Below are 19026 nucleotides of genomic sequence, written 5' to 3' on the forward strand. Positions count from 1 at the left end.
CAAAAAGCACTCAGAACACCCAAGCTATCAACTGCATAACAACATACGTAAAACTACCCGTTACACCATAGTAATAATCGCATAGAAAAGCACTAAAAACCTCCCAGATCACCCTAGCAAACCCATATTAATGCATACCCAGAAAGTCCTAGCAACAATATAGCAACACAATAAAAACCCCAGAACACCCACATTTTTCTGTCTGTCTCATAATGTCTCTGGTCTCATATAGCAGCAGACTTCTTTTTTTTTTTATAAAAGATTTTTTGTTTCACAACATTCTGGTAATTATTGTTGGGATTTCAAAAAAGAAAAAACCCTTTTCAAAACTTTTCTGCTGAAACAAATTCCCAAAGCAATAAAAATGCCAACACTTCCGCTTGGACCTGAGGACAGTCTCTCAGTTTTTTCAGGATCCTTCACCTCTCAAGGCTCTCCACTGAAGCCATCTAAATCAACCTGCTTCCAAACGCAGGCTAGACCTCACAGGGGAGCAGCTTTTGTTTCAGCTTAATGCATTAGCTTCAGGACAAGCATCACATATCCCAACAGCAACATTTTGCATCTGTTTCTAACATTGCATGCCAAGAAAAATGTACCAAACGTAATGTTAAGTGTTAGGGGGTTGAAAATTCAAGTTAGGACCTACTGTAAAGGTTACCTAAAATCACAGATTGTTGACTCTTAAATGATCTGATATTGGTTTTTACCCACTAAACAATAAAATAGGAGAAACATTTTATAGAAAAATGACAAATCAAGGGGGCACGCTTTTTTGATCAAGGCCAATATGCAAACACCTAGCAACCACAGAGAGCACCCTAGCAACCACACAAAATCCACTTAGCATCTTACTAACCACAGCAACACCTTGGCAACACCCTAGCAACTTGGCTATTCAGAAAATTCTCTTCGGAAAATATAGAATCTATTTTTAAACATTATTACCTATCCAGCTAATTTCTTGTTCCTCTGTTTGTAGTCCAGACAGATTTTGTGGTTTCTATTACATTTTGTGTCTATGGAATTTGGACTGATAATTTTAGCATTGAACCTGAGCTGTTTTGTCTTTTTGTGAATGGTACGTAAAAACTGCAATTTCTTTTCATAATACAAGCCCAAAAAACGAATATGATTTTTTTACACATTGGCACTAACATTGTTATTGTAGTCAAACAGCTAAAGTTTACACAGCACCTCAGATCAAGTGGAATATATTATCAGAACAAACTCCATTAGCACTTTGAAAGTCTGATACACTTTTGATTCGAACATTGCATCACTGCCCATGTTATTGAAAGTTTCTGCTCTTATGCTCAAAGCATTATTAAATCAGATAATTACAGCCACATGATTCATCATGCACCATAATTGGGGGACGCTGTGGGTGGGATATTGGACAGCCTCATCTCATCTATACACATCACACGCACAGCGTCCCAGCGGAGGTGATGAAAGCCCCCTGAGTATTATGGGCATGCTTAAGTGTCATCTGTGAAAAACCAGCATAATCTGATAATCTGCTGTAATCTCATTAACAGGTAAAATGACTTAATCGCAAGAGCATTAAAATCTGACTTAATTAAAAACAGCCCATCAATAATGAGGGTGACTGTCCTGGATCGAGTTCATTTCAGTGGCATTTTATCTTTATATCCCAAAACTGAATGAGTAATGAGAAAATAAATTCCATTATATTGTCAAGAAGTCATTCTACCAGGGAAATGTTAATGTGTTCAGCTCTGTTCTAAAAACTAGTGAGCTGCCTCGCTGCCTACAAAGGCGGCTGTTTATTCATGTAACCGTCGTGTAACTTCATGTGAATGATTTAGAACACTCTCCACAGCAACTCAAATACAAAGTCCCTTTAAGGCAAGTCATTTCAGTCGGCGGCCATCTTTGAAATGCCTCTTGGGCAGCTATTTCAAAAAAGCTCCTATCTCTTTGAATGGGGACACATAAAATTTTTCGGTTCACCAAGCTTACAATAAAATTTCATATTTGAAATCACCTTTGAAATCTGGCAACAACTGTCTCATAAATTTTGTTTCTAAATGCTCAAATCATGACAAAAAACAGCATTTTTCAGGCTGGCTAAAGCAATGTGCATGTGCAGTCATAAGTGCGGTTTTAACTGGTTTAAAGTGATCTTTTAGCCTTGCCAAGCTAATTTCAGCTGGAACGCCAGCTCATCTCTCAGCCTGACCTGTTGAAAAGTGTCCAAAACCCCTCTAAAACCAGCTAACAGATCCGCCTGATCAGGCTGGGTAACACCAGCAAACTGGTTTAAGGTGTTTTTTTCAGCAGGAACTGAACTATTATCTATAATTCTCAGCATTGAACTACATACAGATATATATTTGTTTATAATAATTATTTGTCTCAACTCATCCGCAATCTTGGATTTATTTTTCCCCTGAGTGTGTAGGAATGCATGCTGGGAATGCTTTTTCCACATTGGATAAATATTTTGCTGCTTTAAAATTTTGCTAAAATAAGTCATTTTAAGAGGCCACATGAATGACTTTGTACCAGGATCGCTACATTTATATTTTTGTCCTTTTTTGTCACTACGCTGCAGAAATAATGTCTATCCTAATACGTTTTTAATTAGTCAAAGTTCCTAATACATTTTCAATCAAGTAAAAAGACTTGTTTTCAAGTTAAAATATTTTAAAATAATTTAAACAAGATACATTTATGTGAGAAGCAACACTGCATAAGTAATTAAAGGTACAATATGTAGGATTTTTGCAGTAAAATATCCAAAAACCACTAGGCCAATGTTATATATTTTGTTTAGTTGATTACTTACAATATCCCAAATGTTTCAAACAATTTGTAAATCGTGAGAAAATTGCGATTTTAACCAAGGAAACGGGGCGTGTGAGCAGGGGTGAGGAGTCGCCAGTCAATGACGTCATATCCGTGTTACCCTCGGCTTGACCTCGTACTGCCATAGTAACCATGGCGACAGACGTTGACAACTGGCCCGTTATGCCTAGCAGGACGCTCACGCTGTTGTTGTTCTGTTCAAACATTTTGGATCATGGGAAGCAAACTTTGAGACAAAAAGAGGACTGAAACGAAGATCAACATCTTTCGAGATGCCGAGAGCTCCACGTCTGCGACTAACTTTGACTTGACAGAGACGTGAGTGTTGCATGTACTTTTAGACAGGTGAGCAAATGTACATAAAACTATCAATGTTATTTAGTTCAACATGATGAAATGTTAGAATATGATCTGTATGTTATTCTAATGTTGATCTAGCTTAACGTACTTAGTCTCATACAGCCAACACACAACCTACAACATTCAACACACTCAAATGCCGTTTAGTGTGATAGTGTAACTGTTAGAGCAAGTGAAACAGCGCTGCATTACCTCAAGTTTGATTCGTCTAATAAACTGGCCTGTGTGAGAATTAATTCAGCACTTGCGTGTAGTTCGGTAGAATGAAATGTCCTTATTCTTTTATATCCGCAGGACTCGCGTTGTGTGTGGAGCTGGTATACGTCTAGCAATAGCGCCCTGCTTCATACCACAGTCATGTTAAAAACATCAATGTATTCACTCATCCATAAAAGATCCATCAGCTTGACGACAAGATCCATAATTCAGCTTAATGTGGAATATATGTCATCAGAATCCTTTGTTATTGTAAGAGGTTAGCAACCCCTGGTGGCAAAAAATCCTTGCATATTGTACCTTTAAGATTTGTTTTCATAGATTGTTTCTTGAATAAAAGAGTATTTCATCTTGCTGCTCCTGCAGATTTATTCATTTGACTTTAATTTGTTTATAGTTATAAAGTCGGCGTAAAATGGAAGATGTGATAGTCCTTTCTTCAGTATTGTGACGTTTATCCGAGTGAAACGGCTTCTCAGACATGAAAAAATAAAGGTCGGGGCTTGATTTGGTCCATGGGGAATTGATTGGGAATTGAATTAATTGCGGGTTAATCCCGCCCTCATGCCAGTAAACACGTCATCAGAGAAAAGAGGAGAAGTCACTGAAAGAGGGAGGGGAAGTTACTTTGATTAAAGATTACGAGGGCACATGAATAAAAAATAAAAAAGATGTGCACGGATAAATAATTTACAATTAATTAGAGTTATCAAAAAGTACCGACTTCGCTACAAAGTCGGTACTGAAATCTAAAAATGTGATGATACCAGCATTTCCCTCTAGCATATTGAGCGCTGTTGAACGGATTCTTAAACACCTCCGATTGGCCATTGTGTTGACACGCTCAACATACACTCTATGTCTGTGATTGGCTACAATGATTAACAATGACATCTTTGATGCTCTACATCAGGCGCTGACACAGATACACACAAGAGCGTTTAAAAGCAGGCGTCTGTCAGAGGATCCCTAATATATCCGCTGATAGACGCCTGCTTTTTAACGCTCCCGTGTGTATCTGTTTAAGCGCTCGATGAAGAGCATCAAAGACAACATGTTTTTGAAGCATTGATAATTGTAGCAAATCACAGACATATATGCTGAGTGGTGCAGTGTTGCTTCTCAACTATATTACATGCATCTTATTTCACTTAGGATGTTTTGATATTTTACCTTGAACAAAAATATATTTTTCACTGCATTAACTAGTGGAAAAATTCTACTTGTGCGCTCTACAGAAAAAATAGCATACAGGTTCAGAACGACATGAAGGTGAGTAAACTCTTCCTTTGATACTTGTATAAAAAGCACTTGTGATATCTCACAGCAATGCACACACACGTTCACAGATCTCCCGCATGATTTACCAGCCAATGACCTTGGGCTGCACCAAACACGGAGTACCTCTCTCTGCATCGGCCGCTCAAACTCTGGCCCCCTTTGGATGATTAAAACATTTTCTGACGAAATAGGATTTGTTGTGTTCCCTGGCACAGATGGCACCAGATTGCTCTTTTGGGCAGCCCTGGCAAGAAAGGGCACATCACACGTTATATCTTCGCTCTGATCCCTGTATCTAAATCCGGATGGCACAGACTGGGCAATATGCAGCAAAGTGAGGACCCTGGTTTTTGGCCCTGCTACAGAAAACTGTTGGCAGAAGTTCAAACTTTCCTGTCACTTTATATCCATCAACCTTAACTTTGCTTATGCGACCCTGTTGGGTCAGAAGTTTTTGTAACCTTATTGTAGATTTCACAACATACCACAATTGTACACATGGATTGACCCATTACCCCCTATCTGTAGTTCAAAATACCATACCATACCATGGCTGCATCTCAATTTACTTACTATCCCATCTATGCAGCAAACGGTGGGTCCCAAATCAAAGTACTGTACATTAAAATATCATGTCAAAGGTATTCATATAGGCTTGGGCGGTATCCAAATTTTGATATCGTCAAACCTTCTCCCTATTTTACCGGGGTATATGGTATTACCGTGACTAATTAAAAATTATGACATAAGGCTCAGACAGCGTCACCAAACTGTTGGCTTGTGCCTACACCGTTCAGAAACTGAATACCAGATCGGGCAAAAAAAAAAAAAATCAAGGCCAACCCGTGCACGTTGTGTCTGATCCCCTCGACTATTTTTAATACGTGGGCCGTTATAATATGGTGGTGCCAAATAATTTTTTAACCCAGGTGCTGAGGGGTGGTAGACATAAATACTATTTATAAATGAGCAAAAATGATTATGACAATTGTATTCATTTTATTAATTAATTTAAATTAAATTAACAAGCAATAAGCAAGTGCATTTGTAAATCCGGTGACACGCGTCCATTGATTTTTATTAATACAACTTTTCTGTCAGTGCTGCAAAGATTAAGTTGACTATCGCCATCTACTAGTGAACGCGCATATACAGGTCCTTCTCAAAAAATTAGCATATTGTGATAAAGTTCATTATTTTCCAAAATGTAATGATTAAAATTAAACTTTCATATATTTTAGATTTATTGCACACCAACTGAAATATTTCAGGTCTTTTATTGTTTTAATACTGATGATTTTGGCATACAGCTCATGAAAACCCAAAATTCCCATCTCAAAAAATTAGCATATTTCATCCGACCTTTAAAATAAGTGTTTTTTTAATACAAAAAAAGTCAACCTTCAAATAATTATGTTCAGTTATGCACTCAATACTTGGTCGGGAATCCTTTTGCAGAAATGACTGCTTCAATGCGGCGTGGCATGGAGCCAATCAGCCTGTGGCACTGCTGAGGTGTTATGGAGGCCCAGAGATGCTTCGATAGCGGCCTTAAGCTCATCCAGAGTGTTGGGTCTTGCGTCTCTCAACTTTCTCTTCACAATATCCCACAGATTCTCTATGGGGTTCAGGTCAGGAGAGTTGGCAGGCCAATTGAGCACAGTAATACCATGGTCAGTAAACCATTTACCAGTGGTTTTGGCACTGTGAGCAGGTGCCAGGTTGTGCTGAAAAATGAAATCTTTATTTCCATAAAGCTTTTCAGCAGATGGAAGCATGAAGTGCTCCAAAATCTCCTGATAGCTAGCTGCATTGGCCCTGCCCTTGATAAAACACAGTGCACTAACACCAGCGGCTGACATGACACCCCAGACCATCACTGACTGTGGGTACTTGACACTGGACTTCAGGCATATTGGCATTTCCTTCTCCCAAGTCTTCCTCCAGACTCTGGCACCTTGATTTCCGAATGACATGCAAAATTTGCTTTCATCCGAAAAACTTTGGACCACTGAGCAACAGTCCAGTGCTGCTTCTCTGTAGCCCAGGTCAGGCGCTTCTGCTGCTGTTTCTGGTTCAAAAGTGGCTTGACCTGGGGAATGCGGCACGTGTAGCCCATTTCCTGCACACGCCTGTGCACGGTGGCTCTGGATGTTTCTACTCCAGACTCAGTCCACTGCTTCCGCAGGTCCCCCAAGGTCTGGAATCGGTCCTTCTCCACAATATTCCTCAGGGTCCGGTCACCTCTTCTCGTTGTGCAGCGTTTTTTGCCACACTTTTTCCTTCCCATAGACTTCCCACTGAGGTGCCTTGATAACTCTGGGAACAGCCTATTTGTTCAGAAATTTCTTTCTGTCTTACCCTCTTGCTTGAGGGTGTCAATGATGGCCTTCTGGACAGCAGTCAGGTCGGCAGTCTTACCCATGATTGCGGTTTTGAGTAATGAAACAGGCTGGGAGTTTTTAAAAGCCTCAGGAATCTTTTGCAGGTGTTTAGAGTTAATTAGTTGATTCAGATGATTAGGTTAATAGCTCGTTTAGAGACCCTTTTCATGATATGCTAATTTTTTGAGATAGGAATTTTGGGTTTTCATGAGCTGTATGCCAAAATCATCAGTATTAAAACAATAAAAGACCTGAAATATTTCAGTTGGTGTGCAATGAATATAAAATATATAAAAGTTAAATTTTTATCATTACATTATGGAAAATAATGAACTTTATCACAATATGCAAATTTTTTGAGAAGGACCTGTATAGAGAGAAATGCAAATCATGGATTACATAATCAGAAGGTATAGGCTAGCCTTTTTCTTTTCGTTTTGAATTGTTTCGTTTAAAGAAATTGACGAATCGCCATCTCCATAGTGAACGATAGAGAGAAATGCACATCATGGATTACATAATCAGAGAGTAGGCTTGCCTATTTCTTTTCGTTTTGAATAGTTTCGTTTAATTTGATGATCGCCATTTCCGTATGAACGTGCATAGAGAGAAATGCACATCATGGATTAAATAATCAGCGAGTGGCCTATTTCTTTTCGTTTTGAATTGTTTCGTTTAATGAAATTTCAAGCTTTATTTAGATATAGGCCTATCTGTCATGTCTGTGAGACATACACTGAGTTTCGGTTAATTTATGATGAGATTTCAATGCAAGTGACCGCGGTGCGCCAGCGCACGATCATGATTATGTTGTCTGCTATATTTGATTCTTATTTATTAAATCCAGGCAATTGGTTGATAAAAAAATTATTAAAATTAAGATACAATTTATACAAAACGAAATTCACTTTAAAGAAAGGCCTTTTACAAAATGAAACTTAATTAAGTGGTCAATGTCTGACTCCCGATGCATCCCATCTTACTCGTGCTGTTCAGTTTTCATTATCAACGTAAAAAAAACAAACATTATAATATTTTAACAAATATAAACTAATACGCTTATTTAATGAACTGGGGGAAAAATGCATCCTCGCAGCAGTGATTGGGTGGTTGTTTCGGAGATGCGACATTAGGTTAGAGGTGTTTCCATCTCTCGCGGTCACAAATTTTATTGCAACATTTACAAATTGCCTCGTCAGTATTTACCGCCTCTCCCTTCTCTCTCTCTCTCTCTCTTTCTCCTCCACACTGTCACTTGATGACAACTACATAAGCATTTTTAGGCATTGAATAAATTGTATTTATATATTATATATAAGTGCCGGTAATGACGGTATTGAAACTTATGATACCGTTGCTATTTTAAGACCCCGCGGTATACGATATTACCGAGATACCGCCCGATGGACTCTAAATATTACCATATTGCTTAATTCCTATTAACTATTTATGATGGACTTTTTCTGATAGAGTTAATTACCAACAGCCCCTTGCACTACAGAACACCAATTAAACACCCAAATACCAATAAATGTGAGGGAATTCATTAATAGGGATGCACAATGTCTGCTGACATTAAATATTTTTTCATTCATTGGTATCCACCATTTGTGTTCATTCATTCTATTTTTTTATTTACATTAGCTTTGCCATCATCCAAACCTACTTAAAAGTCTTGATTTTTAAAATAACCTATAATTTAATAACACTGTTAAATGAAATATTTAGCAAGTAATACCATTTTTCATATCCATTCTGTAGATTATATTGTCGTGATGCTTAAATTGATTTAAAATGCATTTATTACACTAAGTGTGTGTCCACACAATTTGGCATGTTTCATTGCATTATCACAAATAAATCAAATAATTTATGCTTTCAAAATCTTTATTTTATTGAAGAATATGTGAATAAAGGGTGAAGAAGTCAATTTCCGTAGAATTTTAGAATCAGCTATCAGCCATAACATGATGAAGATCATTACCGGTATTATAGACTTTTAGAGCCCTATCATACACCCAGGGCAATGCAGCACCAGGCGCGACGCAAGTGTTTTTTTCTAGTTTCAGCCCGACATCCTGTTTACGTCCTGCGGCACGATGTCTAAATAGCAAATGCATTTGCGCCCATTTGTGCGTCCATGGGCGTGCTGGTCTGTAAACGAGGTGTGTTCAGGCGAATTGTTGGAACGTTGCTTTTTTGAAGCAACTGCCCAATTGAAACCTGGTCTAAAGTCAATGGCGCAGCATTTTTTTTTTTTAAAGACCCTAAAGGCCAATCCACAACTTGGACACACAAACTAGCCAAATATTAAAAATAAAGGGTGAAAGATGGTCTGCTCACACGCTTTAACCTCGGGCACGAGCAGATCCATTTCCTCTCTGGAGAAGCGTTCAGTTTTTCCGCTTGCAAATTCCGCTATGTTAAATAGCAATTCCGCCATGGCGCGAGCGCAACTGCCTTTTCAAAGGGAATGGGAGATGAGACTCTGGTTGGTTTATTGCACGTTACGCCCAAAACACACCCATTACTCATTAAGAGAATAACGACAACCCTTTTAGACCATGCGCCGGGTGCGCCGACCATTTTACCCGTCGTTAAACTAGCAAAAGTGGATTCGGACATGCCCTAAGTGCACTTGTGCCATGTGCTTTAGACCAATGGTTCTCAAAGTGGGGTCCGCGGACCCCTGGGGGTCCGTGAACGATAGCCAGGGGGTCCGCGAAATAATTTATAACAGCCTACCGTTTTTCCATGACTATAAGTCATGTTTTCTTTATCATCTGAAAACTTGCTATTTATTCCAAAGTGACTTATCGGCCTAATGCATTTAATGTCAAATAATAAAAAAGTATGCTTTTAAAGGTTTCTATAGATAGATAATCTATCTATATTTCTTATGCCTGTGCGTCAAGTATTCGCTGTGTTTTGGTCCTTTTTTGGGCACGCGCGCCAGAAGGAGACAGAGACGGCAGAACCAGCATCCTGTTGTTTTTTTTATTTTTAAAAGGCATGACATTTTGTAGTCATTTTTAATGTACACACAAATAAAAAATTGACATTTTGCCGTTTTGAATGATGTACTCTTATCTGTATGACCATAAATAAGAGTATTCCTTTGTTTCCACTGCATAGGAAACAATCCAAGTGTTCGCGCCGGCGTCTCGCGTGCGCGCACAATAGGCTATGTCAATTCTAGCACTGCTAATTTTACTTCAAAACCTACTCATTATCAAAATAAAATACTCACCGAACTTATAAAAAGTTCTGCTTAATTTAATTTGTCTGTTGTGCACTATGAAGGCAGTGACGGTCAATCATTATACCGTCGACTTGCTGTTGTTCCAATCTCATTTCTCCACATGTGAAGATGCTGATACGTGCAGGTCTGGACCTCTGTAATTTTTTTAATGTGTAGCCTATTATATAATGAAAGTTTTGAAATAATTGCCTAATATAAACTCTAATTTGGCGCTGCAAGGATATTAAACATCGCGATGATAAACTGACCTTCTCATCTGAGCGGTTTCAGCAGACTACCAGCGCTCGTCAATGTCAAAATGCGCATTTCCGCATGACGCTTCAGTTATTCGGTCATAAAGTGTGAGATAAGATGTAGGCTAAACAAGATCTAGACACGTGTGAAATTAATGTGGGAAAAAATAAATACTCTGAACCCCAAGTGAATTTACACAAACTGAGAAAGTCAAAAAGCATTACTTTGTTGCCCGCTCTCCCAGCTACAGGTCAAGAGAAGCAAACTGTGTCCAGGATGAAATTAACATTATTTTTTTTTAGCTAATTACAGTGGATATAAGCTCAATTTAACAACACAAGCACCTATTAAACATAATTTGCCATTATTACTGTACTATAGGCCTACTATTTGTGTACCTCGAATGTGTTCAAATATTGGAATTTAACATCTTTGCAAAATAATCCTTGAAACATTTCTCATTTAAGGCCATTCCTGTTTGGAATATGTGATTGTGTTTTGATGTGATGTGAACAATAATCTTATACATTCTGCATTTCCATTTTGTATGTGGATCATTCATTGTAAAATTTAAACTGTCATCTACTTGACAAAAAATGTATTCCACTGCCCACTGACATGCTTTTAAAGCTATAGTTATCCCATTTTTTGGCCTTAAAAACACCTTAAAATGCATGTGTAGATCAAGAAAATCTAAAATTACTCGGGGGGGCGGGGCGGGGGGGGGGGGATCTGGACCCCCTAGCAAGATCACTTTTGGCACCTCAGTACACTATTTAGAAAACCCTGCATACGACCCTGGGTGAAGACTATTTGTGTCATAACATTTCATTAAGCGCTCCCACATTAACTTTGGGCTCAGTCACTGTTATAAATATGAGGGGGTCCTTGGAAATATTTTTCCCCCGTAAGGGGTCCCTGGCTCCAAAATGTTTGAGAACCCCTGCTTTAGACCATGCGCTTAGATCATTAAAATAGGGCCCCTAATATCATTGCATCCCTAGGTTTTGAATGTATGAACCTAAGGGTTAATGGTAATATCTCCACCAAAACAAAACACTGAAAACTCACCTGTAGAGACTGTCATTGGTGGATGGCCGTACCGGACTCAGACAATCCATGTGTCCGTCAGGAATAAACCCTTTCTGCTTGCGGAAGCTCTCCACTCCTTTCACGACGATGGCTACACCATCCCTGACTCTGTTTCTCAAGCTCATCTTCCAGCGATCTGAGATAATGCTGATCAATCCAATGGGGAAGCTGTCTGGAGGTGACATATTGGGGTTTCCCACTGCAAGGCTGGGGATAAACCAGATATACCCCGGACCAACCAAACCCACTTCCCTGGCCATGGTGAACAGGTACTGGGCCTCATCGTGCGAGCAGTAAACCAGTAGCACCTGCGCGTCGATCTGCTGAAGTAAACGGTGGGCACGGAGGTCGTTCATGCCGTCGGCCGACATGTCAAACGTCAAGATGTCCTGCAACTCCCAGAGGAAGTAAGACGTATCGATAAAAGAGCGGATGTAGTCCACGTAGGAGTTGTATCCTGGGTACAGGCTGGTCACCACCACGAAACTGTCCCAGTTGTACTCCTCCATCATCTTGAACATCCCATTGATCTGCTGCTCGATGGAAGAGCCCAGCTGAAGGAAGGTGGAACCGTCACCCTGTCAGAAACACAGGAAAGTCAGAGCTTGACATCATTTCTCCATATGGCTTTAGGCTGTTAAAATCAAAATTTACATCAAGACTTCATAATGGGAACCAAAACCAAAAACTTTGTCTAAATGCAATACTACAATAATAATATTATAATAATAATTATTATAAGAAACCTAAATTAAATATAATAACTCTTGCATATTACTTTAGCATACTATTAAATATTATTATATTCATATAGTAATAATAAACATCGTCATCGTCATCTGACAACATAACTTCATGCATTATTTTTGAATATATAGTCACAGGTATGTTCTGTGTATTGACTGTTGTGTTCATGCATTATTCAGTCAAAAGTGTGTTCTGTACTGTTATAATGACAGAACAACTTTGAATGCAGTTCATCCAATGACATAATAGAGCTGTAACTATTTGCTTCATAAAAGTTCTTTAATCGTGCTTAATGTGGCATAAATGAAGCACACCCTGCAAATGAGTTTACAATAAAAACTTTACATGGCAATTAAAGTGTCATTGCCTATATAGCCCACAGTATATCACCCGTAACTACATTCTTCAATAGTATTCAGGCGAAACATGTTCCAGCTTTGAGGTTGCATGCCCAATCATCCATGCACAACAGTTATATCATTTTGAGACTTGGCTGAAGATCTAAATGCGGTTTTTATTAAGGGTAATCCAAAAAAAAAGTAGTCAAAAGCATGCAGGCAAAGGTCCAAACATACTGAGATCAAGATAGGCCTAATCCAAACAGGGTAAAATACACACAACTAGTGATGGGACGGTTGATACCGGGGCTCCGACGCAGTTTTCAAAGCACTATTGTATCACACACACGCTGTACCGATGCTTGTATCTAAATGACAATACCATGTGATTGATGACGTTTGAAGCTTCGAACGTCATGCAGTATCGGAAGGTCGGGACAGCTGGTTTGAAAAAAAATCGGCGACCACACCTGATGCATTAAAAAGTGTAATGATTATGGAGGAGGCATTATTTAAAAGATTTAACACTACACTTCCCTATAACATAATTTATATATTTCTAAAACAGAACACTCAAAATATTTGTCCAATTACAGTTAGGCTACTATAATTATGATCACATACTTGTAGGCCTATATTTTATATTGTTAATCAATATGTGAATCCGTTAACCAGGCAACACATGACACGAGTTTTGGTCTCATTGGCACAAATTAATTTAGATGGGATTAGAATAGAACTGTATTGATCCCGCACTTGTAGGTCACGGACTTCCGATGCTTTGTTTGGTCACATGCTTTTTCTGCTCTGAGGTGATTTGTTAAACATGGTGGAGAAAACAAGTGTGACCACCAGGTGTCACTAATGCACATTATGTTAAAAGCTTCGAGTAATGAACCTTTTTTCAGCACAATTTGATGAAAGCCTCAAATGCTTTAGAAAGCCTTGGTTTCCCATCACTACACACACTGACACACATAGAAGACAAGAACATATGTAGGATCAGGACAAGAATACAGGAGTTCAGGCACAGAGTGGCAACATTGTAGCAAGATTACAAAGAATGTATGGGAAGACACCACTTAAATAAGCCAGAGCAAACAAGGTAACAATACACAGGTGTACTGAATGAAGCCATAATGAGTCCAGGCAAAGGATTGTGGGGAATGTAGTCCTTAATATTAACACAGTGACAAAGGGAGTGCCCTCTGAAGGAGCTCATGAGCACTCCAGATGTGACAAAAATATAAGATTACACTACCAACTAAATTGTGAAAAATCCCACACTTCCCAATATCTGACTGCCTGAACATGACATTTGGTTATAAAAGGTTTTTCCACAAGAAAAAGATTGCAAACATCTCAGATAAACGACAGAGCTTAAATTATATTTATAGTGTGTATAACAGCATTTATAATTTCAGAAACAGTAAATGGTGACTGAATCTAAACTTGCCCGAGTTTTTCTCAAGCAGATGAAGGCCAACTGCTACCACCAGAGGATATTCATATTGAGCCGTTTCCTGCGTGAGACTTTCAGTGTTACACAGTGATGTCCTTCAGACAAAAGTAGTGGGAAAGTAGGGTAAGCCTGTTCAATAGATGTTCCGGTTTATTCCACCTGTTCGCTGACCTCTTTAACTGCTCTAAAAATCACAATGCTTGAATGCTACTGTCAGTGAATGACCAATGCATTTAAAAAAAAAAAAAGTACAAGGTGAGAGAAAAAAAGAACAGTTAGAGCAATATGATGGGTTAGGGATTTATAAGCTTGTCCCGTTACAACATTAAAAGCCTATTTTTATATTACTAGATCTCTGTAGCTCAGACAGCAAATCTGAATCTTGAAGTCTGCAATGGTAGCCTACCGCGGGGAGTTAGAACATTTTGACAGGATCGACCTCAATATTTATCACTATAAAGATCTGGGTCTTTGTACTACATTTCTTTGAGTCTTCACCTTGATTGCAGTTCTAAAACTTGTAAATGACCTTTATTATCTTGTATCAGTAGTGACTCATTTCAACTGAAGATGAAAGCCTGAGAGGATGACTAGAGTTTGCCAAACATCCAAAGCTGTCAGTAGAATGCTTAAGGTTACTGATTCTGACTATTTTTAACCAATGGTGCCTGATTATTGTAGGTAAAATATCACAACATTTGTCCGAGTGCTGTCACATCTATGGCAGGGGTTTTCAGTGACCCCCAAATAGGATGAACCTGAAATCTAAAATATCAAGGTAGTTATGTATTGTATATATATATATATATATATTCAATTTTAATATACTTTAAAATATTATTTATTTCTATGCAAAACTGAATTTTCAGCATCACTACTCCAGTCTTCAGTGTCACATGATCCTTCAAAAATCATTCTAATATGATGATTTGATACTGATTTGATACTAAATGTTATTATAAATGATGGAAACAGTTGTGCTGCTTAATATTTTTTTGGAACCTGATGAATAAAAAGGTCAAATGAACAGCATTTATTCAAAATAGAAATCTTATCCAACAATATAAAATTTTAATATCACTTTTTATCAATTTAACTCATTCTTGCTGAATAAAAGTACTAATTTCTTCTTTTTTGATAAAAGGGAAAAATTACTGACCTCAAACTACTGTAAATTGTTACAAAAGATTTCTATTTTAAATATATTCTGTTCTTTTTTAACTTTTTATTCATCAAAGAATCCTGAAAAAGGATCACAGGTTATAAAAAATATTAAGCAGCAGGACTGTTTCCAACATTGATAATAAATCATCATATTAGAATAATTTCTGAAGGACCATGCGACACTGAAGACTGGAAAAATACAGCTTTGCATCTCAGAATATATCAATATATATTCAAATAGAAAACCATTATTTTAAATTGTAATAATATTTTACAATATCACTGTTCTCTCTGTATTTTTGATCAAATAAATTGCTTGATGAGCAAAGACTTCTTTCAAAAACATTAAAAATAGCTATTTTTTCAAACTTTTGACCAAATGCTAATTTACTATTTACCAAATGACTCATGTTTGAGCGTAAAATGTGCCAAAAACTCCAAAACGCTCTTATGTTAAACGCCTCTGAATTGAGAACAGACTGCAGTGGTACATTGTATTGCATAATGATGATAATGTATTGTCAGTGGAGATTATGTCAAGCTTATGTCATCTTGAATGTAATCTTTCTGTGTCTCAGCTCTAAACCATGTGCATTTTATTTGGTTAGGAGTGTGTGACATGTATATTGTTGAAAATGTGTGCTGCAGAATGTTGCTGCTGACTCAAAGAACATGGCAACCCCCCTCCATCTCCTTCCCCCCCAGGCCCCTCCCCCTTTTGCTGACATCACATGCCGTATCTAAACTTAGAGCTTTGGACAGGATTACCACCCTCATCATCAACACATGAACACTGCACAGAAGCACTGATGAATTCACTAACAGATCCTGCGCCGTATTAATGCTTCTTAACATATTCTGTGCATGTCGTTACCCGTGTCGTTAAATACATCACGGTTTCTGCCAAGATGCACACGTGTTATCTGTGAACATGACATTGTCTGTCTGTACTGGACAAATAATAATTCTTTTGAACTACATGCTATGGAGGTAACTTGTCCTTTTTCACCACCGACATCATGTGGATTGTTGATGTGATGTGTGCTTTTGCTTTTCTAAGTGATCTGACTTACTATTTCCTTCACTTAGCAATCACATAGCAACGCCCTAGAGCCACGAAGACATCTTTGGCATCCAACACTACTCATATTACCTCAGAAAGTCATTCCTTTGATCTTTTTTTATTAAATAATTAATTTATAAATTCCTAAGGTTTTAAAGATTGATATTTATTTGAAAAAGGTAGAATTAGAAGAAGAAAAAACCTCTGGACTTTTTTTTACTGTGCCTTTATGTATTTTTACTATTCTTAGAATGCATTCTTATCATTTTACCCTTGTTCCAGAACCAGACTTTCGATGTAAAACTTTGAAAATCCATTATAAAATATGAATCATGATTATCAAACTTATAAACTAAAAAACTAAATATACAAACCGATGTCCCACAGCTTCATTCACCATAACAACAACTTTGCCCCAATGTTTTAATAAAAGTAACTCATTTACCAGGGAGACAACAGTGTCAGTAAAGAACAATACAAAATTTGACATTTAATGTGAGGAAAACCAAAAAAAATCAAAGTAAAAATCACTTGTGAACAAAAAGGTAAGGCCTCATTTGTTAACATTAGTTAATGCATCAACATGAACAAACGTTGAGGAATTAATTTTTTCAGCATTTATCAACCTTGGTTAATGTTAGTTAATAAAAATGGTCATGTTCATATAAGTTCAGTGCATTAATGTTAGCAGATACAACTTTTGATCTATAAAATGTTTTAATGTTGAGATTAATAACTGCTATAAGTATTGATCATTGTTAGTTCATGTTAACTCAAGTAGTTAACTAATGTTAACAAATAAACCTTTATTGTAAAGTGTTACCTACAAAATATATTTATTGTGGGTAATTTCTAATCCATCTATATTTTTTGTCAAATTATAGTGTAAAGTATTATTATTTAATTCTGTATATTTAGAATACATAAAATAAAATAAATTAATCTTACGACAGAAAGGGAGTTGAATCTTTGCTTTACTACTTTTTTTATCTGTTTAAAATATAATTTCCACCATTGTCATTTTATCCACAAATGCAATACTGACATTTAAGCTTTGTGTTTTATTAAAGGGGTGGTAAAACACGATTTCACTTTTCTAACTTTAGCTAGTGTGTAATGTTGCTGTTTGAGCATAAACAACATCTGCAAAGTTACAGCGCTCAAAGTTCAAAGCAAAGGGAGATATTTGCTTTTAAAAAAAATTATTTCTAAGGACTACAGCAAACAGCCGGTTTTGGACTACACAACATTCCTCTGGAGTTGCTGACGTCAGCATATCCCATTATTTACATAAACCCCTCCTCCGAGAATACTTAATAAGCGGGGCGAGGCCATTTTATATTGCTGTTTTGGAGATGAGTTGTCGCAATGCCGTCGAAACGCTGCTATTATTTTCATCCCGGTTGCAGGTCCACTTTGTAGGGGTGGGCGGATCGATCTAAATATCGATAGTATCGATGCCAACACTGGTATTGGTATCAGATCGATACAATTGTAATTGAATCGATATTTTAATTTAAATATCTCTCCTCTACGTTCACTATACTTTTTTACTAGTTTTGTGCCATTTCTTTGAATTCTCTAGGAGAAGTACTTTAAATTCCATTGCATGCGTTTTACAAACAACCCTAAATAGCCGACTTCCTGTTGGGCTGGGGTAAAAAGTAAGAGTATGAAGTATATATGAACCGATGAGATCTATATGTGTACCGAGTTTCATTTTCTTACATGCAAGCGTGTTTGATTTATGGACCAAGTTTTCGGACCCCGTTCCAGGGGGCGCTGTCTAGCACCCCTGCCAGCCCGGGTACCATCTTCAGCCCGACCCTGATGGCCGCGGGTTCTGACCCGCGTGCAAAGTTTCAAGAGTTTTCGGGCACGTTAAGGGCCCCAAAAGTGCCCGAATAGTCGAAAGAAAAATAAAAGAGAGAAAAATAATAATAATCCTAAGGAAAACAATAGGGCTCTGCACCCTTTCAGGGCTTGGGCCCTAATAAGAAGAAGTCGGAAGAAGAAGAATAATCCTGAGGAAAATAATAGGGCCTTCGCCTTTTCAAGGCTTGGGCCCTAAAAATGAAACCCAATTGTGATTGTTTATCTAAAGACATTTTCTCTTATTAGTATGGTTGAATTGGACCATCAAAGGTCAGCAGCAAAGACATTGGTTAATAAAGTAAGATTAAATACATAGGGCCCTATTTTAACGATCTAAGCGCATGGTCTGAAGCGCAAGTGCACTTAGGGCATGTCCAAATCTACTTTTGCTAGTTTAACGACCGGTAGAATGGTCGGTGCACCCGGCGCATGGTCTAAAAGGGTTGTCCCTATTCTCTTGGTAATGGGTGTGTTTTGGGCGTAACGTGAAATAAACCAACCAGTCTCATCTCCCATTCCCTTTAAAAGCCAGTTGCGCGAGCTCGCGCTTGGCGGATTCACTATTTACATGGCAGAATTTGCAAGCAGAAAGACTGAACGCTTCTCCAGAGCGCAACCGGATCTACTCGGTTAAAGCAGAGGTTAAAGCATGTGAGCAGACCATATTTAATATTTGGCATGTTTGTGTACTGCTGCGCATCCCTGTGTCTTTA

General features: G+C 37.9%; 1 protein-coding gene across 1 annotated transcript in view; it reads right to left on the reverse strand.

Annotated features, from left to right (window-relative positions):
- Window positions 1-19026, reverse strand: part of grin2ca (glutamate receptor, ionotropic, N-methyl D-aspartate 2Ca) — a 91675-nt gene that overhangs the window by 38315 nt on the left and 34334 nt on the right. The window contains exon 4 of the mRNA XM_077211880.1: window positions 11644-12242. Within this exon, the coding sequence (XP_077067995.1) occupies window positions 11644-12242 (599 nt within the window). The remainder of the gene's footprint in view (window positions 1-11643; window positions 12243-19026) is intronic.

Source organism: Siphateles boraxobius, unplaced genomic scaffold (genome assembly GCF_051911475.1).
Source record: "Siphateles boraxobius isolate OS27281-9 unplaced genomic scaffold, OSU_SipBor_1 66, whole genome shotgun sequence".
NCBI classification, from domain to species: Eukaryota; Metazoa; Chordata; class Actinopteri; order Cypriniformes; family Leuciscidae; genus Siphateles; species Siphateles boraxobius.